We start from the raw sequence: 25,070 nt of genomic DNA on the forward strand, positions 1-25,070 counted from the left end.
AGCTTGGTGGCTGGCTTTCTTCCTGGGGTTGCTTACTCCCTCTGCCTGTGGGAGCTTCCCGGGGTTGTGTGGCTTGAACAGTGTCAGGCTGAAGGCAAATCGATGTCCGGCCTGGACCTTGTCCCTACACTGCCAGATGTGGTTATGCAGCCATTCACCGAGTGGCTGGACATGTCCAGTGCAGGATTCTTAAGTTTCACCCCCAAGGCCTGTCTTCCCAGTTACTCAGGTCTGTCTTCAACGCTGAGCCTTCAGACCACACTCTGCCTCCCAGGAGAAGTTCAGACATCTGGCCTGGATTCACTCCAGCAGCTCCTAAGTCACCTTTCTGCTGCTGTGTCTGGACCCCAGGATGACCTGTTCTCAACCCGGCAGTGTACACTGGGTCAGGGCACTGTTGTGCTCAGTCCTCAGAGTAGCCACCAAGGCCTGGCCCCAGGCCCCTGCCCCTGCCCGCCTCCAGCACTCCGGCCTCCTTGCTGCGCCCTGCGCTGCACTGTCACTCCCTGTGTGGGCATCACCCACTCTCACTGCTCCGAGCTCACTGTGTGACCCTGCTTACCTCCCCCATGGTCCCCCCCAGTGAAGGCTGACCTCCCTCTGAAACACGGTGAGCTAGAGTTGGACAGGGTCCTCATGGCTCCCTGTGTGTTCTCACAGTGGGCCAGGAAAAGTGGGAGTCAACTGTGACCACGGGAGGTGAAGATCCTTCGGGCCCTCCCTGGCCTCACTCCCCGCCACGCCCACTTCCTTACTGCTCCTGTGTGGGCATCTCTGCCTCCCAGGAGCACTACCCCAGCCGTCCCTCACCCTCACCGCCCACCTTGCCCTCCCGCCAGCGTCCCCAGGCATTCCAGGCCCCTTCTTTGGCCTTTCCTCCCTTGCAGGTCCCTCCAGCTGCTTGGCAGTCCCTTCCCGTGTGCCCCTCTCCCCCGGGAGAACCTAAGCCAAAAGTAGGCGCGCACAGCAGCGACTGTGCCTTTTTGTTCAGTCCACTGAAGGGTCTCAGCATCTGACCCCAGCTTGATGTATATAAAGGTACCCAGTGAATGACAAACAGATGGATTCCGCATCTGGACAGTCTACAGGGCTGGCCCCTAGTGTTTCAGCAGTCAGTTCACCCTGCTTCGCTCACTCTCACAGCTCTATTTTAACAATTTTGCGTACGGTGATGTATTTGTGTCACACACCAGTTGTACAGAAAAGGTTTTATAGATCTCTGCTGTCTTTTTTCCCTCGCAGATAGGAGCATGCTGCTATGTGGAATGTTCAGCTTTAACCCAGAAGGGATTGAAGACTGTTTTTGATGAGGCTATCATAGCCATTTTAACTCCAAAGAAACACACAGTAAAAAAAAGAATAGGATCAAGATGTATAAACTGTTGTTTGATCACGTGAGAGCCATCTGCGGTGGCCAAGGGAACTGTCCACTTCTCAGATTGCGTCCGAAATGCCGCAGCTCCACCCAGACCTCTGTAAAGAAGGAAGCGGTTTCATGTCCTCAGAATTCTACAGTTTATTAAGAATGTTTCTTAAATGTCTAAGCAGCAAACAGCATCTGAAGCCACAATCTATTATAAATACTTTATTTCAACTAGAAGATACAATCTCTCAGGGGTTTCATAGTTTAAAAAGCTACAATCACATCATGTTAACTATGTAAAAAAAACAGTGCTGTAAATGGAACTGCTTGGCTTTGACCGTAGACATTTCAGCACAGCCCTTATGGAATCTGCACAAAGAAATATCTTCTCCCTTTGCTCCAATTAATTGTTCTTGTATGTAAGTTGCTTTCTATTCCGGTATATCCAGAGTGGTGACAGAACAAGGCCAGCCACGTAGCCAAAGGTCGCTCCGAGCGTACAGGAGATGGGCCACACCTGTGGAGAGAATGTACGAGATCAAAAAAGAACAACTGTCTTCTTATTACTTGAGCACAAGTTACGTGTATCCTAAATATTTCTATATTAAAGCTTAATGTGCTTTCTTAAAGAATGCCAAAAGTGTAATAAGGTCATACCTGCATTTATCATGAACACTAAAAAATGTACACATTTTAGTTAATGTGCATTCAATTGTATCAAGGCTTCCGCGAATTGTAGATTTAGTTTGCTCCCCAAATTGCATGAGATACAGGCTAAAGTTACAAATTAAAATTCTGGGTCAGAATTTGCCATAATACTGGACTCAATTTAGCTTTCTGAACTAGCTGGTGATTTAAAAAAAAAACAAATCTCATATTGGCTGTATATATGAAATGAAATGGCAAGTGTGTATGCTGACCACAACAAACTTTAATGTCGTTAAAGAGGAAAGATGTAGAATTCAAGCATGTTCACGGAATTTATAACAGAGCAGCTGCTTCCATAAAACTCCTATAACCTTCCAGATATAGTACGGGAACTACAGCAGAAGTTATAGAACTGTAACTTGCGTATCCACACAGACTGTAAGTTAAACATAGTACCGGCTTCCAAACACCCAGTCTTCTCCAGCCGCATTACATCTCACAATATGACATCAAGCCAGAAGTAAACAGTGTTGGTGGATTTCATCCAGATCAGCATGTGTTGGTCGCTTGTAAAAGGCTCCGTGTAGAACCACAGTTGGAGACAAATCTTCCTGTTCATCTGGGAACTCACGCCGTATACTGGAGCCATCTCTGATCTTTGTCTTGGGGGAACGGGCCACACAGCTGTGCAGGGGTGAACCACCTTACTCACGCGTTCTTTTACCTGACCCGGCTTCCTGTTTGGTCTGCTGTGAAGCTCTGCCTTATTCCAGACAATAGTGTTAGACACACTGCATTGAGAACAGCCTAATGCAGTTTAGAGACGTATAATCAAATCCCTAATTTTTCCAGCTTTTCCTACATTTCAACTTGCTGTTGCCTAAATTACGATTTTTTTTAAGTCTTTGGTGAGCTTCTGATAACTTCCATGACTTGAGCTTATAGCTATGTCTCTTGCACAGATTGGGTAATGGAACACTAAACTTTTATACTTGAAAATGATAGCCTTAAGTGCTCCTATCAGTCACAAACCTAGGATGTACCGTCTTGTTGTATGTGAGCTTTGTAGAAATTTTTTAAAATAATGAGCATCATCTTCCCTAGTGAAGGTGGAGAGTCTACTGGATAAATGGTCTGGAGCTTTCTCTCTGAGCTAGACATTGGATATCTTCTTTCTCCCAAGACATGGTGGTTCACATTAAATATCATGGCCTTAAATGTGCTCAAGTGGAATCTTAAATGTAACCTTCCATTTAATTTTGATCTAATATTTTTAGGTAGAATTGACAAAGATTGCATAAACCAATCAACATATTAGCTAAGCTATCCAACATATGGTATAAAGGAATTAAGACAGTAAAGTATTATATATTCCCAAGTTGCCTTTGGGGATTTGATGGGATTTTTTTTTTTCTTTTTCAAATTCACATCTCTGAAACCCTTCACACTTGATTTGCTAGCCAACGAAAGTTAAAACCTAGACTCTGTTCTACTCTAAGAGAAACAGATCAGGAAGCTGGAGACATAAACTGGCATCACCTGTTTCTTGGCAGGCCTCAGTTTCCTCACCTTTCACAAATGGGAGGAAGAACATGATCTCCAGTGTCTCCAGTCAACCCTTAGATTCTCGCCTTTCTTTCACAATAATCATTGTTGGACGTTAACCTTTTGGTTTCACATTCTCAAGATGGTAAAATCATATATTTAGATTATCAGAACTCTAAAGCAAAGATGATTGTATCATCTGAACCTGAGGTGCCTTAGGTACTCTATTGACCTTGATGGGGTTTGGAGTTTCCCATTGCTTATTAAGAGTGTTTCAACTGCTTTGGTTCTTTACTATTTCTGTTTTGCAAAATCCCTTCTGGCCACTTTATCTAAAAACCAAAGATTTGTTTTCTTCATAAGCAGATTGTAGAAAAATTGCCTTATTTGCAGAAGCATGTCTTCATTAAAGGCTTAGGTTTCAAGAGAAATTCAAACTAACCACTGGAATGACTATTTCAAACTAGCGAACTATCTGGGAAATAAAATATCTGATTGACATGAACTTTGCTAGTGAATGCAAATACATTACTTCAAATAAGGTCATGTATGAATGAACTCATAAGAACTTTGTAGTTAATCAGTTTTGCATAAAGAGATTTACCAGTTCTTAAACAATTTTTGGGGCTCCCTGAAATCTTATTTAATACTTTGCTAATAACTTATACCCTTATTCTATCTCAATAGCTACATTTTAGGTTAGTCTGTGTTGCATTATTGTGTTTCCAATAAGCAGAGCTTGGATTAATAGTTTTTGTTATGAATTATCTTAGTTAACTTACTACATACTGCTTCCATTTGACTTTTAATTATTAATTTTCAATACCAAATTAAATACTGGTTTGTTGGTTGTTGCTTTTCAAGTGATTGTTACTTTAACAGTGTCCCTCCTTAACACATGGGGTTACAAATAAAATAATATGCATAGTTCACTATCTATGTAAACCACTGAACTTCTTAGTTTGTATTTAACATTGTATGTGAACATTTGAGAGAATATCTTTCCTGTTTCTTCATGCTTGTGAGTCTCCTTGTCATCGGCCAAGGGTGAGCACCTGCACTCCCTTAACAAGCACACTGTCCAGGTGTTGGGAGAATACTAAACCCTGGGGAACGCCAGCTGGATTCTGTGTGAGTCACTGTCACTTCAGCATTGCTTTGTCCTCACACACACTTTCACAGACGTTCCTTAAACCACCCAACTTCACCTCCAACTGACAGCCAGATCTGAAATCAATGTTTAAAAAGTTTTGTCTAATGCGGGCTTAAGGCTTAGAATCTTTGCTATTTAATGTTATATAAATCCCAAGGAGTCCACGTCATCAGCAGATTAAAATGCTGGACTTTTAAGATTGTTTGCTAGTAGTGGATCCTCCTTTGTACTTAAAATAATATCTGCTTGACTTTCCTGAAATAAAGCAGTCCTTAATTATAACAGGCATTTTTAAAAGATAATTTAATTTTAATTTTATTTAAAAGGCAGAGATCTTCGATCCACTGGCTTGCTCCCCGGGTGCCACAAGCGGGTCTGGGCCAGGTCAAAGCCAAGAGCTCCATTCAGGTCACCGTCACCCACACAAGTGGCCGGGACCCAAGGACTTGCCTCCCAGGGTGCACGTTAGCAGGAAGCTGGACTGGAAATGGAGGAGCTGGGACTGGAACCCATAACTCTCAGAGGAATGCAGGCATTCCAAGTGACAGCTTAACCACTGTTCCCTGAGAGTTTATCTAACGGCAACATTCCTGCTTTATGTAGAGCAAAATTTTTTTAAAAATGGCAAAAGTAGCAGCTCAATAAAGGGAGCTAGCAAGACTGCCTAACGGCGCCGGCACCCCAGGTTCTAGTCCCGGTCGGGGTGCCGGATTCTGTCCCGGTTGCTCCTCTTCCAGTCCAGCTCTCTGCTGTGGCCCGGGAAGGCAGTGGAGGATGGCCCAAGTCCTTGGGCCCTGCACCCGCATGGGAGACCAGAAGCTCCTGATCAGTGCAGCTCACCGGCCATAGTGGTCATTTGGGGGCTGAACCAACAGAAGGAAGACCTTTCTCTCTGTCTCTCTCTCTCTTACTGTCTAACTCTGCCTGTCAAAAAAAAAAAAAAATCAAATTAAAAAAAAAATCATCAAGTAGACAGAATAACCCTTGTTGCGTAAAAATATAATACAACCTAAGTGGGTACAAATGAAAATTACCATGAAAAAGAAACCCTTCTAAAACCTGAGTGGCTGGGAAGGAGAACTATTATCTATTATTGTCTTCTCTCTGCATCAAGTGACTCCTTGTTATGTATCTTCCATCACAAACTCAAAAAGGCCAATATTCTTTAAAAATAATTATGCTGGAAAACGGGTCTTTAAAAAGTTCATGAAAATGTGTACTGTGAAAACTCTGCATGGATTTCAAAAAATTTTGTGCCAAAATAAACACCTCTTATTTCCACTTTGGCATGAACTTTCTGAAGTCCCCTCATGCGTGTGTACAGGAATCAACCTGGCTGCCGTTCTCTGGCTATAGAGCATACTGCTGTGTGTCCTCCACCCACTCTAAGGCCAAGAGGATCTCGGGAGAGTTATACATGGGTCCCAGGCAGAGCTCCTGTCCAAGTCTTGCTACTAGGGCTGGCCCCAATTCATGCAAACAGGTTGGCCTGGCTGGCATTACACTCACAGAGCACAAGCAACGCACATACTGTCACAGGCAGCTTTCAAATCCACAACTGCTTCCTGTCAGCTAAGTGTTCTGTGTGCCCCTCCCTCTTAGAAACATATATCATACCCATACAAATTAATATTTGGGTCTAAAACAAGATAATCCCTTTGGTAAACAGAAATACCAATTAACCTAAAAACATGCAACTCTTCAATCAACCAAATCTATAATCCTACTTTTATCGCTCCTTTCCACAATAATTCATTTAGTTATAATCCTATGATTTCAAATTTCAATATAAGAAATTATCTGCCATCTATGACTTAAGAAAATTCATATATCTGTTTGACACATATTAAATTTTCTCCTGGTAAAACTGGAGAGAAAAATTTTAATACAACAATGTCATATTTATGTGGCATTGGATAGGAATATGTACAAATATTTTTAACAATTTAAAATCTTTGCCGGCACCGCAGCTCAATAGGCTAATCCTCCGCCTTGTAGCGCCGGCACACCGGGTTCTAGTCCCGGTCGGGGCACCGGATTCTATCCCGGTTGCCCCTCTTCCAGGCCAGCTCTCTGCTGTGGCCAGGGAGTGCAGTGGAGGATGGCCCAAGTCCTTGGGCCCTGCACCCCATGGGAGACCAGGATAAACACCTGGCTCCTGCCATTGGATCAGCACGGCGCGCCAACCGCGGCGGCCATTGGAGGGTGAACCAACGGCAAAAAGGAAGACCTTTCTCTCTGTCTCTCTCTCTCACTGTCCACTCTGCCTGTCAAAAAAAAAAAAAAACCTTTAAAATATCAGGTGTTTACAATTCAAAAGTTTCAAAGTCAGTTGATTATAATATTTTACTATTATTAAATCATAAATCAATTTTACTTTTTAAGTTTAAGAACGAAGTATCTTAGAAAAGACCTGATTATCTGGTCTAATTCCTTTCAGAGGTAGTGACATTGAAGTCCATTGTTCAAACACATTTGTGGGGCCTAGGGGCACAAAAGCATTGTATATTAGCTTAAATCATCCTCCCACAGACATATTAAATTATGGCCTAAAATTCAGGCACCACCAGGGTGGTCCTGGCATTTAAAGGAAACAGCAAGGAAAAGAAATGCCATATAATAATTACTTGGGCTATACCAAAGAGACCGAAGCTATGGCCATCTTGAACAAGGAAAGCTATGTTCCAAGTCTCCAGGGATGAAGGGGACCATGTTGCAGTGGGATTCTTGTTTGAGTTCTAAGTCTCTGGCCAGCCAAGTACTTCTGAGCAAGATGTGTTCTCCTCCCCTCCCACACTTTGACTTTCTGGTATATAAAAAGAAATGAAAGTGGTCAGCATTCAGCTACCTGTGTGACAGTGCCAAACCCCATGTGTGGCACACTTATCTGCAAATATTACCCTTTTTGCTGTTATCTCCAAAGTCAGACAGGATTGAATATTATGTGAAATCCAAACAGTCTGAACCAGTGTAACAATTCTAGAGAAACCAAAAAATTAACCATCAGCTCAACTAACTGAAGTGCTGCTGGGCACAAAGAATACAACAGAGACAACACAAATGAGAACTCAACCAATGCAATTTGCATTTTTGGGGAGGAATGCTACAAATATAATCATTAAACCACTTTTATAAGTCACAAATGCCCACAAGGTTATGCAGAAATTGTCAGATGCTGAGCTAAGTATCTTAGAAGGATTTTATAATTTAAGCCTCACCAGCAAGTGGCAAAGCCAGGATTTGAACTCAGTGGTCTGTTACCAGAGCTCTTAATCATCATGCTATCTGAGTACCTAGTAACAAAACATGTGAGTTTAAAAACCTCATGCTCAATTTCCCTTGCTCAGAATAACCAACAACACTTCTTAACAGATCTCTGTCTTAGCCAGTGCCGCGGCTCACTAGGCTAATCCTCCACCTGCGGCGCCGGCACCCCGGGTTCTAGTCCCAGTTGGGGCGCCGGTTCTGTCCCAGTTGCCCCTCTTCCAGGCCAGCTCTCTGCTGTGGCCCGGGAAGGCAGTGGAGGATGGCCCAAGTTCTTGGGCCCTGCACCCACATGGGAGACCAGGAGGAAGCACCTGGCTCCTAGCTTTGGAGTGCAGCGCGCCAGCCATAGCAGCCATTTGGGGGGTGAACCAATGGAAGGAAGACCTTTCTTTCTCTCTCTCCCTCTAACTCTGCCTGTAAAAAAAATAATAAAATAAAAATAAATATTTTCTAACACGACCAGCAACAGAGGGTAGCACCCTACCATATTCTCTTTACCAAATGCCCTGCTGCCTTCTAAAGAGAAAGACTTCCCCCAACTATACAGATTGGGCATTACTTAAAATCATTTAAGATTTATATTAAGGAGAAAAAACTTTTCCACAGAAAAGACATTTTCAAAAAGGCCTTCTAATTCAATGAAGAAATAACTTTTAAAATACAAATATGCTAAAATGTCCCATTATAGAACTCTCATCCTTAACCATCTTTTGCTTGTATTCAGGAACATTATACAAAGTCAAATTTAAGTTCAAGGAAGAGAAAACGGATGAAAACATGTTAACAGTTGATGTGGGATGTTGGGTGTGTGTGCATGTGTGGCCTTAAAGAAAGTATAACTGCTTAACCACACACTCTGGTTTCTCTGACTAGACTATAAATAAAACCAGGCCACAATCCAGAAGTGCTTGCTTTACCAAAAACCTATCAAATATGTATTAGGTTACAAGGCACAGAGAACTAAAAGCCTTTTAAAATAGTTTAGATAATAAAGTTTATGAAGTACTTTCAATCTTGTGAAACTTGGCTTTGGCATAATCTTCATTTTTCAGAAATGCCATATTCTCTCATCTGATTACTGCTTCTCTGGTAGATCTGTCAGTGTCAGGAGCCACACTGAACACTGGTTCTGTGTAGTGAGGGTGATTAGTATACAAATAACAGCAATCAAAAACAAACAGCAACCAGGTTTGCTAAAAACAAAAGCTGAGAGAGAAAAATAAAAACCTCCTCATTTCTCCAGTTGAATAGCACATAGCTGCTAAAAGGCAGATGGACAGATGAGCAGTAGATGAATAAAAATTTTTAATTATAGACCAATTCCATCGTTCCCTTAACAGTGTGCATAATTTAAAAAGATGAAAGTAAACAAGTGAGTCATTAACTTAGAATACTCTAACCCAACAGCAAAGATTGAACAGCCAGTATTATTCCAACTGAATGAAACATTCTTAATGAGACCAACATTTTGTTACATATGTAAATTAGCTAGCTGGAAAAAGTAATTCAAGTGGAATTCTACATTAATCTTAAAAGTCTAATATTGATTTGGTTCCAGCTCACTCTTACTGTAAATAAACACTGAGGTAGAAAAATGAATCAATAGCTGAAAGCCTGTACAAAAGTGAGTAATTGGCTTTTAAATAATTAACATATACATTTTCTGAGCAAACATAAACCCACATTTCATATGCACATCTACTCCCTATGATTCATTTTCTGCTATCTGCATGGTCTCGGAAAACAGAGAACACTGAAATATGTCTAAGACATCAAACTTTTACACTCTAAAATATCCCATCTATTCACACACTGATACATGGAAGATGGCCCAAGTGCTTGGGCCCCCACACCTACATGGGAGACCCAGAAGAAACTCCTTGCTCTTGGCTTTGGATCAGCTCGGCTCCAGTTGTTACGGCCATTTGGGGAGTGAACCAGTGGATGAAGACCTCTCTCTGCCTCTGCCTCTTTGTAACTTTGCCTTTCAACTAAATAAACAAATCTTTTTAAAAAATTTTAGAAAAATCCTTAAAGTTATAGATTCAAAGATGCTAATCATAGTAGTGCTTATTATAGTAATATATTGGCATAATCTAAATGGTCAATAGTGAATTTATTAAACTTTATATTGGCATACTACAATGTCTTTAAAAATCAAAACAAATTATCTACTAGCTCAGTGACCTTGGAAATGTTACTTATCATTTAGGTGTCAGTTTCGCCATCTGTAAAATGGGGATAAAAAGAGTATTTATCTGACAGTACTTTACCAAGCATATTGACTTGACCCCATTATGATAGGAAAGGAAAAATCTGGTATTTACTAGCTTCTTTTGATATCTCATACCTTTATTGCAAAAATTACTGTGCTATATGGTTTTTATTTTTTAAAAAAGATTTATTTATTCATTTATTTGAAAGAGGCAGAGGTAGAGAGAAAGAGAGGTCTTCCAGATGGCTGCCAATGGCTAGAACTGGGCTGATCCAAAGCCAGCAGCCATGAGCTTCCTCCAGGTCTCCTACACAGGTACATGGGCCCAAGGACCTGGGTCATCTTCTACTGCTTCCCAGGCCATAGCAGAGAGCTGGATCGGAAGTGGAGCAGCCGGGATTCAAACTGGTGCCCCTATACAATGCTGGCATTGCAGATGGTGGCTTTACCCGCTATGCCACAGTGCCGGCCCCACTATATGCCTTTTAAGATCAATATTCAATTTGGCCATCAATCAAGTTAAGAAAACATAAATCTAAAACAAAATGACAGTAAACAAGAAAGTTGAAAATAGGGAATTTTGGCACCTTCTCTCTGAATTGTTAAAATTATCTCTAATATATAGCCACAAAATAAGCTTATTTATTCCTACATATATGTAGAAAAATAATGTAAAATAAAAAAGGCAACCTAGATGCTGTGACATTGGAACAAGTCCCAAAGAAGCAGCCTAGAATACAACAACAGAGGGAATCAGTATCTCTCCTTAACTGAACAACAAACAGGATACAGAACAGTTTGCTTCATCAGTTTTGAGATCATTGTACAAACAGGTATCTTGTTGCTTTAAGTAACTAACACCAACCTGCCATGGTCTTCCCCAATCCAAGGGAATAGGAAATGCTCCAAGCCATGCTCCTATAAAGCTAGCAATTGTAGTGATCTGGAGACTATTCTCCCAAATGGATGAAACTCTGTAAAACACAAATATGCATTAGTGGTATACCTGGGTATCTTAGCTGCAGGAGATTAAACAAGCAGTAGCACAAATGCATGTATGTTTTCTGTTCATTTAAAATGAACATCTAAATTTGACAAACAGAAATTTACCATCAACTGTTAACAATTAATTAGTAAGAAGATATAAATGTATTTCCACAATACACATTCAGTACAAGTCAAACAATATGCAAGCACATTTGCAGTGATACCGAAGTCTTCCTACCACTCTTATCAATTCCTGGTTTCCTGTCTCAGAGACTACTACTGTTACCAAACTATTACATATCCTTGCAAAAATATTTTATGCATGTACTAACAGTTTCTTTTTGAAGGATATATGTCTATTTGCATTAAGTGCAATGCACCCATGCATATATCCTCTCAAACAAAACTCCAGTGCATCATGTTATAAATTCAATTTTGGTTTTTTTTCTGTTAACAGCTATAATATTATTATACTGTTTCAGACAGTACTCATTTATTCAACTATTCTTCCTTATGATCCATTTCACTTACATAAACCAACTGTACAAATGGTGCACTAAAAGCACACATCCAAGGCTGGTGTTGTGGCACAGCTGGTTAAGCCACTGTCTGTGACACTGGCATCCCATATGAGTACTGGTTCAAGTTCCAGCTGCTCCACTTTGGATCTAGTTCCTTGCTAATGAGCCTGGGAAAGCAGCCAAATATGACCCAAGTACTTGGGCACCTACCACCCACATAGGAGACCCAGATGGAGTTCCAGGCTGCTGGCTTCCCCCTGGCCCAGTCCCAGTCTTTGTGGCCATTTAGGGAGTAAATCAGCAGATGGAAAATCTAACTCTGCCTCCCAAATAAATAAATACATCATTTTTAAAAAATGGAAGTACACATCCAAGAGTGTAAAGGTGAAAAGACCTGAATCTTCCATTCTCTTAGGAGGTTTGTTTCCTCCTGCCCCTTACATGCAAACTATCACATTTAAGATGAGGCCGGACACAGTACAGTAAAAGCCCCCACAATACAGTAAGCAGGGTCCAAACATTCAATTGCTTAAAAAGCAGAGTAGAGTTACTGTGAAGTTTAGAAAAGCAGCATGTTCTGACTAGAAAACGTTTTGTTGGATGATTCCTCTCATTAGAAATAGGCCAATTATTACACACAAAATGTGTACTGAATTAAGGAATTTCCAAATAAGTCAGTTGGTAAACCAACCTTCTGTCACCTGTCCATTTTACACCCCTACAGGCACAAGGTTAGAGCCTTAGCTTGCTTCTGTTGAGAAGAACTGGGGCTTAGAGCAGTCATTGTATATCCAAGTTTGTATTATTGCTGGCCTTTCCTGTTTTTCTTCTTTTTTTAGATTATTTGAGAGGCAGAGTTACAGAGAGAGGGAGAGACATAGAGATCTTCCATCCACTGGTTCACTCCTCAAATGGCCGTAACAGCCAAAACTGGGCTGATCTGAAGACAAGAGCCAGGAGCTTCTTCTGGGTCTCCCATGTAGGTACTGGGGCCCAAGCACTTGGGCCATCTTTTGCTGCTTTCCCAGGCGCATTAGCAGGGAGCTGGATCACAGGTAGAGCAGTGAGGACTTGAACCCGCTTCGCAAGTGGAGACTTAACCACAGTGCCAGCCCCATCTTTTTAAATTTATATAGTAACTATATTTAGATTTATACAGTAACTATCAATCCAAGTCAGTTTCTTCAACTAGGATTCAACAGAACAGAAATCTGTTCCCATTTTGGAGGGCGAAAACTGGCTGAGTTGAATGTAAAGAGAGAACTGCACTGCTCAGGCAAGTTTAAGGATTTTCTAGGGTAATTTTGGATGATACATGGCTGACAAATGCTGCCCAGCCTCCACTACACACATAGCTCCTATGTTCTGCAGCACAGAAAATGAAGTTCTTGGAGAGACAGTGTGGGAGGGGAAGAATAGAGTTTATTCTGTCAGGGAGAGTTTACCTTCTCTATTTTATGGCAGAGGAGCAAGTTCAGCTGGCTTTAAAAAAAAATAGGTAGTACTAGGTATGGAACTGGAGAACTGGAGAAAAGGTTACACTGCACATAAGAGAACATGGGTAAAAATGGGTGAGATCACAAGGCTGGAAAAGGAGGTTAGCGTTAGGATGTTTTAAAATATCAGATTTATTGAGCCTGGTCAAAACTTATCCTATAATTTTTTTTCCAGCCATACAATTCACTCATTTACAGTTCACAACTCAACGGTTTTTGTACATTCGCAGAGTTGTGCAGCTACCACATCACTCCAAAAAGAAACCTTTTACCCATTAGTAGTGACTTCCTATTTCTTCCCCACCCTACCCCCAAACCTTCCTCAGGCCCAGGCAACCACTAAGCTCTGTCTCTATGGATGTGCCTATTCTGGACATTTCATACAATGGACTCACACAATATGCAGTATTTTTTTTCCCAATCAGCATCATATGTTCAGGGCTCCTCCACATTGTTGCCCGTGTCAGTGCCTGCTGCCTTTTTATGGCTCAATCCTGTTCCCATGGATGAACATTCCACATTTTAGTCACTCAACAGTGGACATTTGAGTTGTTTCAACTTTGTGGCTACTATGAATAATGAAGCCATGGACATTCACGTGCACGTTGCTGTGTGGATGTGCATTTTTATTTCTCAGAAGTGAACTGTTGGGTCATTTGGCAACTCTGTTTAATGATTTAAGGAACTGCCGACAGCTCTCCAAAGTGACTGAACTATTTTAAATTCTCACAAGCGGCATATGAGGGTTCCAATTTTTCCATATCCTAACACTTGTCATTACCTTTCTGGATTATAGCCATTCTAGTGGGTGTGAAATGGTATCTCACTGTAGTAGATTTAGGAAAGTCTTGAGTGTCAAACTAAAGGAGCCATAAAAGGTCCCAAATCAAGGCAGTAAAATGATCAGAACTGTTTCAAAAAGACTAATATGCATTATCACACTTCTGAACTCTATGATCCTTGGGGCAGGATATGGGTCTTCACATTTTTCACTGTTTCAGCACCTTTGTGGCTATCTTATGCTATTAAAATAAAGCATGGGGCCGGTGCTGTGGCCTAGTGGGTAAAGCCGCCACCTGCAGTGCTGGCATCTGATATGGATGCCAGTTCAAGACCTGGCTGCTCCACTTCCGATCCAGCTCTCTGCTCCTGGCTTCGGATCAATCTCTGGCCGTTGCAGCCATTTCAGGAGTGAACCACTGGATGGAAGACCTCTCTCTCCCTCTCCCTCTGCAACTCTGCCTTTCTTTTCTGCCTAAACTCTCCTAAGAATGTTTTTCCTTAGTCTCTTGCTTGAGACTATTATTATTTTGAACTACTCTCTACTTCTCTTACCTTTTAATTCATTTTCCCTATCTCTGCCTTTTTGTTTGACTAAGGGATCTTTTCAACTTTGTCTCTACTTCTGTTCAATTTCTTTGATGCACTATTTTTATTTCCCAAGAGCTTTCTTGTTCTCTAAGCATTTCTTTTGACTGCCTCCTGTTCACACTTATGGATGTAAAAAATGTAATTTTTTGAGAGTTATGATTTTTTAATCTTTGTACTGCCTTTATTTCCACTGAGCTTCTGTTTTCATTTCTGGATTTCATTTGAGGCAGTCCTCAAAGTGGTGATTCTCTATTTTTCCTTCTATTAAAATGTCATCTAGGAAATGTTAGAATGGGCAAACCTAGAGACAGAAAAACCCATCTGTGGTTGCCTGAGCTGTGGATGGGGGAGAACTATGGTAACAGGGAATGACCGCTAAGAGAACAGCTTCTTTTTGGTGTGACGAAATGTCACTGACGTGGACTGTGGTGACAGCTGGATGACCATCTCTACTAAAAACCAATGAGTTACACACTTTAAGTGGGTGAATTTTATGGTGTGCAGTTACAACACAATAAAGCTATCTAAAAATAAGAACAAGGCGAAACACTAAACAAACTGTTGACTTGAGGCTCACTCTGTGTGAGTAGGAAGATTCAACCCACAGGCTGCCCTGAGAAGACCCCCAAATGCCAGTTTTTGTAAGTTTTCTTTTGTATCATTCTCCCCAGAGTGAAATATTTCAGTGTTCTACATAGATGGCGTAAACCTGGTTGCCAGCATGCTGGGTCAAGCCAGGGAAGAGGTGGGGCCGCTTGTCTGGTGCGCAGAATTCCATGTCAGCTTTATTTCCTGAAGAGGCTGCACCAAACAGGCTCAGCACCCAGACACAGCCAGAACAACTGGGCACTTGGAGAATACAATTAGATGTTCTCCACCTCCCTTTCCTCCTCACGTCTTTTCCATTTTGTTCTGCAACCCTAATACCATCAGTTATTTAATTACTTTCTTGATATTGTGAGCCTCTTTAAAGTACAAATCTGAACAATTCCTTCATTTAGGGAAATTGTCTTCTAGTTCGTCCTTTAAAAAAAAAAAAAAAAACAATTGGCCAGCGCCGCAGCTCACTAGGCTAATCCTCCGCCTTGCGGCGCCGGCACACTGGGCTCTAGTCCCGGTCGGGGCACCGATCCTGTCCCGGTTGCCCCTCTTCCAGGCCAGCTCTCTGCTGTGGCCAGGGAGTGCAGTGGAGGATGGCCCAAGTCCTTGGGCCCTGCACCCCATGGGAGACCAGAAGAAGCACCTGGCTCCTGCCATTGGATCAGCGCGGTGCGCTGGCTGCAGCGCGCCAGCCGCGGCGGCCATTGGAGGGTGAACCAACGGCAAAGGAAGACCTTTCTCTCTGTCTCTCTCTCTCACTGTCCACTCTGCCTGTCAAAAAAAAAATTTTTTTTTTAAAAATTACTAATTTTATTTATTTGAAAGGCAGAGCAAAAGGGGATGCACATACAAGAAAAAAACAGAGACCTGAGGGGGTGGCATTCTTTCATCTGTTGGCTCACTCCCCAATTGTCTACAACTGCTGAGGCTGGGCCAGGCCAAAGTCAGCAGCCTAAAAGTCAACCTCCTCTCCTGAGCAGGTGGCAGGGACCCAGGGACTGGAGCCATCACCGGCTGTCTCCCTGGGTGCACATTAGCAGGAAACTGGAATCAGAAGTGACGGCAGGACTTGACCTCAGGCACTCCTACGTGGGATGCAGGTATCCCAAGTGATGGCTTAAACAGCTGTGCCACAAAACCCACCTCGAGTACACCTTTCAATTTTTTCTTCTTGTTTTGCATTTTCGGGGCACTAACTACTCTTAAGTTTGAATCTCTTTTGTCTCTTCTCTATATATTCTTCCTAACACCTTCCCCTACTCCTGTTTAAAAAAACTTTATTTATTTGAAAGGCAGAGTTAGAGAGATTTTTCCATCCACTGGTTCACTGAGCCTAGAACTCTATCTGAATCTCCCCCATGGGTGGCAGGGGTCTAAGTACTTGGGCCATCCTCCATTCCTTTCCCAGGCACATTAGCAAGGAGCTGGATCAGAAGTGGAATAGCCAGGACTCAAACTGGAACTCACACGGAATGCTGGTGCTGCAGGCAGCAACTTTACACTACAACACTGGCTCTTCCTGATTCATTTTTATTTATTTATTTTTTTGACAGGCAGAGTGGAAAGTGAGAGAGAGACAGAGGGAAAGGTCTTCCTTTTCTGTTGGTTCACCCTCTAATGGCCGCTGTGGCTGGCGCACTGCGGCCAGCGCACTGCGCTGATCCGAAGCCAGGAGCCAGGGGCTTTTCCTAGTCTCCCATGCAGGTGCAGGGCCCAAGGACTTGGGCCATCCTCCACTGCACTCCCTGGCCACAGCAGAGAGCTGGACTGGAAGAGGGGCAACCGGGACAGAATCCAGCACCCCGACCAGGACTAGAACCCAGGGTGCTGGCGCCGCAGTGGAGGATTAGCCTATTGAGCCGCAGCGCCGGCCCTGATTCATTTTGATTGGCTCAAACCTTTACACCGTGCTAAAATTTTATTTTCTAACTTGTCTATAATTTTATTTTTTTAAATGATTTATTTATTTACTTGAAAGTCAGAGTTACATAGAGAGAGAAGGAAAGGCAGAGACAGAGAGAGGTCTTCCATCCACTGGTTCACTCCCCAGTCGGCCACAACGGCTGGAGCTGCGCCAATCTGAAGTCAGGAGCTTCTTCTGGGTCTCCAATGTGGGTGCAGGGGCCCAAGGACTTGGGCCATCTTCTACTGCTTTCCCAGGCCATAGCAGAGAGCTGGATCTTCAAAAGTGGAGCAGCCAGGACTCGAGCCGGCGCCCGTACAGGATGCTGGCACTGCAGGCGGCAGCTTTACCCTCTATGTCACAGCGCTGGCCCTATAATTTTATTTTCTAACTTGTCTATATTTCAGTTTCTTGATGTTTCTGTAACAGTGTGGCTAGGATTCTGATCTTATTCAATTAATTCTATAGTTTCTTTCTTTCTTTTTTTTTTTTTTACAGGCAGAGTGGACAGTGAGAGAGAGAGACAGAGAGAAAGGTCTTCCTTTTGCCGTTGGTTCACCCTCCAATGGCCGCCGCGGTAGGCACGCTGTGGCCGGCGCACCACGCTGATCCGAAGGCAGGAGCCAGGTGCTTCTCCTGGTCTCCCATGGGGTGCAGGGCCCAAGGACTTGGGCCATCCTCCACTGCACTCCCTGGCCACAGCAGAGAGCTGGCCTGGAAGAGGGGCAACCGGGACAGGATCGGTGCCCCGACCGGGACTAGAACCTGGTGTGCCGGCGCCGCAAGGCGGAGGATTAGCCTAGTGAGCCGCGGCGCCGGCCCTAATTCTATAGTTTCATTAATTCTGTAATTCCCCAACTTATTTGGTTTCATTATCTCATCTTTACTCTTATTTTACTGAATGTGTATCTTTTGTAGCATATTTCTTTATTTGACAGGCAGAGAGTCAAGAGCTCCTATCTGTTGGTCCATTCCCCAAATTCTCACAACAGCCAGGGCTGGACAAGGCCAAAGCCAGGATCCCTGAACTCCACCAGGGTGTCTCACACGGGTGGCAGGGACCCAACTATGTGAGCCATCACTGCTGCCTCTCCCAAGGCCAGGGTATGCACTAGCAGGAAGCTGGAATCGGAGGGGAGTACCTGCCCTCTTAACGTTTTTCTACGATCATCTGCGTGGAGCACTGTTTTTGTTCCTGGCACAGCACTTCTTCCTAGGCTCGACTGTCTTCTGTATGCTCATTTTGCTTCTCCTGTGGTAGGTTTTGGGACTGCTCTGCCATCTTCCTTCTTACTGCACACACCTCACATGGCCAGGCTGCTGAGGCTGTTTGCACAGATAGGTCGAGCGAGTTAGCTTGAAGATGTCTGGTCATCTCAGCTGTCACCCATCTTTCCTGTCTCAAAGCTGCATTTTGAAGCCTGGATATTATTTTCTATCCAGTTTGCTGCAAAAGGAGGAGGCAGAGGGAAAGACTGAAGGTGGGGGCAGGGTAAGGTAACTGCTATCTCTGGGAATCAATTAGTAGTGTCCAGCTGAAATTTATTAAGTGGTGTTTCTATAAATTCAAACTTTAAAACTTTGTGGCCACAGTTTATGCATTCTATTAGGCACCAGATGAAGTTACTGTCACCCTTGGCAGGTCCCTTGTAGGCAAGAGACCCATGAGATTGATTAAAGAGTAAATAGGCCTGATGGGAAGTGAGGGAAACCAGCAGTCTGTTGAGAGGAATATACAAGAGTACGTCAAAAAGTCTGTGAAAAATGGAATTAAAAGACACCTTTATTCTGGTGCAAAAAGTTTTGAAATCCATGTACAATTTCTTATGAGTTTTCCATGAACTTTTTGAAGATCCCCCTTATTTTCATGGATTTCAAATTTTTTTGCACCAAAATTAATTCATCTTTCAATTCATTTTCCATGAACTTTCTAAAGTAGCCTAGTATATAGAGAGATATACACATTATTAAAATTAGAACTTCAGGTTGACAACTTCTGTTCATCTAGGAATTCTACTCCAGGAATCTTAGCCTACAGAAACTCTTGGCACAAATATAAAAAATTAAATGAAACAAGGATGTTCATAATATTATAATTACAGAAATCTGATAATATTCAATAGGAAATTTTAAAAAATCATGGCATATGGAATACTTACAATGATGATAAATTATTTGATATTTATCTCAGCTCTAATGATTAGACCAAGAAATCACGGTGAACCCAGTCTTACTCCCAAGGATCAGTTTGGGAAAACTAAAGAAGCTGCTGCTACCATCTCACTCCCAGCGTGAGGATAAGAACCAGAAGATCTGTCAGAAGTATGGCCACAGGGCCGGTGCTGTGGTATAGTGGGCTAAGCCTCCTCCTGTGGCCCTATGGGCACTGGTTAGTGTCCCAGCTGCTCCTCTTCTGATCCAATTCTCTGCTACGGCCTGGGAAAGCAGTAGAAGATGGCCTAAATGCTCAGGCCCCTGCAGCCATGCGGTAGCCTGGGAGGAGCTCCCGTTTCTGGCTTCTGATTGGCCTACCTCCAGCCATTGCTGCCGCTTGAGGAGTGAACCAGTGGATGGAAGACCTTTCTGTCTCTCCTCTCTTTTTCTGTAAGTCTACCTCTCAAATAAATCAATCTTTAGAAAAAGAAGAAACAGAAGAATCATGGTCACATGCTTTCAGTGCCCTGACCCATCTGACCTTATTATGTGACATCATCGGTTTCCTTACTGTTAAACAAGTTGAAACTTTGTGTTACTCCTAACACATCAAGATACACTAAGAATACCATGCAAAAAAGAGGGATGATACATACCCACACAGGTAAAGATGTTCATAATATATTAGTAGAAAGAAAGCAAGTTCTAAGGCAGTATCTGGGGCAGTCCTTTAGCATAGCCGTTAAGATGCTGTCTGGGATGCCCACATCCTATATTGGAGACTCAAGCCCTAAATATATATTGGGCTTGAGCCTTGGCTCACCTTCCAATCCCAGCTTCCAGCTAAGGCATAGCCTGGGAGGTGGTGGTAATGGCTCAAGTAGTTGAGGCCCTGCCACGCATGTTGGAGACCCAGATTGGGTTCCTAGTTCCTGCCTTCAGCTTAGCCCAGCACAAGCTTTGGTAAGCATATGGGGAATGAACCACTAGATGAAAGATTTCTGTCTCTGTCTCTCTCTGCTTTTCAAATAAGTAAACAAATATTTTTTTTTTTTTTTTGGACAGGCAGAGTTAGACAGTGAGAGTGAGAGAGAGAGAGAGAGAGAGACAGAGAGAAAGGTCTTCTTCCGTTGATTCATTCCCCAAATGGCTGCTACAGCCAGCATGCTGCACCGATCTGAAGCCAGGAGCCAGGTGCTTCCTCCTGGTCTCCCATGCGGGTGCAGGGCCCAAGCACTTGGGCCATCCTCCACTGTCTTCCCAGGCCACAGCAGAGAGCTGGACTGGAAGAGGAGCAACTGGGACAGAATCCGGCACTAGAACCCGGGATGCCAGCGCCGCAGGTGGAAGATTAGCCTAGTGAGCCACGGCGCCAGCCTAAATAATTTTTTAAAATAGTAATTAATCATTTTGGTCTTAAAATTACAGATATGGGGGCAGGCTCTGTGGTACAGTGGGTTTTGTTGCTGCTTGAGATGCCTGCATCCAATCAGAGTGCTAGTTTGAGTCCTGATTACTCTGCTTTTGATCCAGATCCCTGCTAATGCATCCTGGGAGGTAGCAGATGACAGCTCAAGTGCTTGGGTCCCTGCTATTCATGTGGGAAGCTCAGATGGAGTTCTGGGCTCTTGGCTTTGGCCTGGTTCAGCTATGGCTGTTGTGGGTATTTAGGGAGTGAATCACTGGATTGAGGACCTCTCTTTCTGCCTCTCCCTCTCCCTCTCTCTCCCTCCCTCTCCCTTTCTCTTTCTCTCTGTTGCTCTGTCAAGTAGATGAGAATAAACATTTAAAAAATGACATGTTACATGCACAAGAAATTAGAACATATAAAATCTATTAGTAATCATTGCCTCTGACAAAATTAAGATCCTTAATTTTTTATATGCTATTATTTGAAACTTTAATTTTAAACATGGATTTGTTACATATATATATTTATGTAATGCATATATTACATACAAACACACTCATCTGTAATGTGAAAGCTGGAGTCATTTGTGTCAATCCTAACAAAAGATAAAGCCAGGAGGTTATAAAGGAAGGGTTCTTACACGTGACTGCCTACAGTAACTATTGCAAGACTCTGCCAGGACCACAAGCTTGCACAGAGGTCATCAAAACCTTATTCTAAAAGCACAACCACAAAGACATCTGCCCAGCAACTGTCTGTTCAACCTCAGTCCAGTGTCATGCTGGTTATTAATCACTGCTCCAAAATATCTACGTAATTGTCCTCATCTTTGCTTTTAAGCACATCTTCTTGCCTCACACTCTGAATATGCTCATAGTTTACTATGGCATGCATATTCCTATTGCAATGCTTTGCTATTCCCAAGTAAATATCATTATTCTTTGGAGAACCTCTATAATTTCTTTGAAGTCGATAGCAATAAAAAAAAGATCATGATAAAAAGAAACAAAACAGGTAAGTTCTATTAACTACTTTGTAGCAGCACTGGCATTACTTTATTACCACTGTGTAAGTTTCCATAATGTCACCAAAATTCTACAGTTATTGGATAATTTTTTCCACAGTTAAGAAGCATAAACATATAGTCCATACAGATGAGAAAAGAATAAATGGCTTGCTGTATTACTGTAACCTTGTAACAGTCAATTTTCATGACAATGAGCTCCAAGTACAAACTAGCTACCCTATAATACATTCTATCAAGATTAACCGCGCTGTGGTAAAGCAGCCTCCTGTGATACTAGCATCCCATATGGGTGCCAGTTTGAGTCCTGGATGCTCTATTTCTAATCCAGCTCCCTGCTAATGGCCTAGGAAAAGCAGCAGAAGATGGCCTAAGTGCTTGGGCCCCTGCACTCACATGGAAGACCCAGATGAAGCTCCTGGCTTCAGCTTGGTTCAGCCCTGGCAGTTGTAGCCATTTGAGGAGTGAACCAGCAGATGGAAGATTCTCTCTTTACCTCCCTCTCTCTGTAACTCTGACTTCAAATAAATAAATGTCTTTTTTAGAAAAATTGAATGAATAGACCATTTTGAGTGCTCACTATGTGCCAGACCCAGTATCAGGCACCTGAGGGCAGTTAACAGTAAACACTGGTGGTTTAGATATGTTGTCATTAAAATACTGTTTAAATGAATTTGATTTTTTTAAAAGATTTATTAAAGATCTATTTATTTATTTGAAAGTCAGAGTTACAGAGAGAGGAAGAGACAGAGACAGAGAATCTTGCATCCACTGGTTCATTCCCCAAATGGCTGCAATGGCAGGGGCTGGGCCAGGCTGAAGACAGGAATCAGGAGCTTCTTCTGAGTTTCTCACATGGGTGCAGGCACCCAAGCACTTGGCCATTCTTCACCGATTGCCCAGGCACACCAGCAGGGAGCTGGATTGGAAGTGGGGCAACCAGGTCTTGAACAGGTGCCCATATGGATGTTTCATGTGGCAGCCTAACCTGTTAAACCCTAACACCAACCTCAAATTTGATCTTTTATATCATTTAACTTTTCATCATCATCATCAGAGAGAGAGACAGACAGACAGACAGACGGTAAAACTCCTCCTAGTGGCTAAGCAGATTTTTCCTTTTCCGTTGAATAAATGCCTCTTGGCCAATAAATTTTTGTGCCCATATTACCTCCTTTTTCTATGAATAAATTTTTGGTTCACAATGATTTTTTTTTTCTCCCAATATAAAATCCATTTCAATACAAACATGACACAGAGAGGCCTGATGTCTTTATCTACACAAATTGGTCTAAGTGTGATGCTTTCCTCTGGGCAAAATCACTACAGATTTATATTTATTTCTTTTCAGGAAACTACTTAGTTTACTTAAAGTGATCAGGTCTAACTTACATAATCAAATAACAGCATTTAACTGCTAACACATCCAAAAACAGACTTCAACGAAAACACAGGTGTACAGTAGTCAAATTATTATTCTGCCTTATAAAGAAGTCTATATGTTTTTGTTTTTGTTTTTGACAGGCAGAGTGGAAAGTGAGAGAGAGACAGAGAGAAAGGTCTTCCTTTTTCCGTTGGTTCACCCCTCAATGGCCACTGCGGCCGGCACACTGTGCTGATCCGTAACCAGGAGCCAGGTGTTTCTCCTGGTCTCCCTTGCAGGTGCAGGGCCCAAGCACTTGGGCCATCCTCCACTGGCTTCTCGAGCCACAGCAGAGAGCTGGACTGGAAGAGGAGCAACCGGGACAGAATCCAGCGCCCCGACCGGGACTAGAACCCGGTGTGCTGGTGCCGCAGGCGGAGGATTAGCCTAGTGAGCCATGGTGCCAGCCATCTATATGTTTTTTAAAAATTAAAATTTTAACACCAAGGCAACAGCAAAATGAACTGAAGTAGCACAGATTTTATATATTTAGTATTAAGTATACTCATTATATGTTGACAGACTCTTTTAAGAAACCAAATGACTTTTCTATCTTCAAGTTTCTTTATAACAGCATTCTTTAGTTGTTTTGTTTTGTTTTCCTAGAACAGCTTTACACTTACTTTAAGGAAAATCTTATTAAAACGGTGTCATTGAATTGTGAAGTAACTCTCAATAGTATCAAAATTGATCCTTATTCATGATGTAAATTCTATGCACTTCTTAAAGTTTTTGTGTTCTCAGTCTTCATGATTATCATCTACTCAGTATTAAGTTTTCTATAAATGTGCAAAAACATAAAAATTATATAAAATTATTTTGCTAAAAATAGTAATACTTTTATGTTGACTCTACACTACCACATCATGCCAATTCAAGGTTGGCTTATTCACACTGAACATCGCAATCAGACATAGTTCAATTGAGTCTGCTTTGTATTAAAACACTCTGGTGTGTTTTACAAATGAAATATAGGATGAATACCAAAAGAATTTAAAGCTCAAAAATCTTTAATCAGTACTTCAAGTATTTAAAATCCATTCCTTAAATTATAACTATAGCAATATAAACTTCAAATTAGAACTTTAATTTCTTTTCCAGTTATTGAATATGAAAATATATATTCTTCATATATTTCATATACCCTCCTTAAATAATAATTCTTTGAAATTAAAGTTTGATGGAATACTAATAATGTTAAACTATATATTGAAACTGTATTTCAATATAACATATGACTAACTGTTCTTACAGATATTTCAATAACCGTATCTTTGAATTTTATATTTCTGCATAAAGGTGAATATTTAAGAAGGCCAACTCTAACATTAAGCAAGTTAACTCATCAAATTTTCTTCTAGCTCAATCAGTATCCGACATATTCGCTACACTAAATTCTTGAAAAGTATGATAAAAGTATTGGGAAGAAATTGAATTAACACTAATGTGTGGTGGAGACTTCATGAAGAATTGAGTTTCCCTGTCATGGCAAAGGGCAAATGAACTTCACATGAAATTAACCAAAAAAGGGGCCAGCGCTGCAGTGCCAGCATCCCCTATAGGCGCGGGTTTGTGTCCCTACTGTTCCACTTCTGATCCAGCTCTCTGCTATGGCCTGGGAAAGCAGTGGAAGATGGCTCAAGTCCTTGGGCACGGGAGACCTGTATGAAGCTCCTGGCTCCTGGCTTCAGAATGGCCCAGCTCCAGCTGTTGCATACATTTGGGGAGTGAACCAGCAGATGGAAGACCTCTCCCTCTCTCTCTCTCTGCCTCTCTGTAGCTCTGCCTCTCAAATAAATAAGTAAATCTTCAAAAAAAATTAACTGAAGAAAACAATCACTTCTAATCCATGGTTGTGAAAGTGCTGCACTCTATGATCTGTTATCCAAAAGCAGGAAGAAGGACCAAGAAAACCTACAGTCAGGACTGGCTGTGCACCTATTTGACTTCACTCATTATCTCCCTCAGTTCTGAAAACTATCCTGCAAA

The 25,070-nt window shown here is 42.2% G+C and overlaps 2 protein-coding genes across 6 annotated transcripts in view; one reads left to right on the forward strand and one right to left on the reverse strand.

Annotated features, from left to right (window-relative positions):
• The window catches only part of RHOQ (ras homolog family member Q), a 32,720-nt gene extending 29,284 nt beyond the window's left edge, over positions 1–3,436 (forward strand). The window contains exon 5 of the mRNA XM_062209391.1: positions 1,243–3,436. Coding sequence (XP_062065375.1) covers positions 1,243–1,398 — 156 coding nt within the window. The 3' untranslated portion in view covers positions 1,399–3,436. The remainder of the gene's footprint in view (positions 1–1,242) is intronic.
• The window catches only part of PIGF (phosphatidylinositol glycan anchor biosynthesis class F), a 120,772-nt gene continuing 97,462 nt past the window's right edge, over positions 1,761–25,070 (reverse strand). For all 5 annotated transcript variants that reach the window (XM_062209384.1, XM_062209385.1, XM_062209388.1 and 2 more), the window contains 2 exons: positions 11,057–11,165; positions 1,761–1,880 (listed from right to left, as the gene is read on the reverse strand). In XM_062209384.1, the coding sequence (XP_062065368.1) occupies positions 1,767–1,880; positions 11,057–11,165 (223 nt within the window). In that variant the 3' untranslated portion in view covers positions 1,761–1,766. The remainder of the gene's footprint in view (positions 1,881–11,056; positions 11,166–25,070) is intronic.

This window comes from Lepus europaeus, chromosome 13, assembly GCF_033115175.1.
Source record: "Lepus europaeus isolate LE1 chromosome 13, mLepTim1.pri, whole genome shotgun sequence".
NCBI lineage: Eukaryota > Metazoa > Chordata > Mammalia > Lagomorpha > Leporidae > Lepus > Lepus europaeus.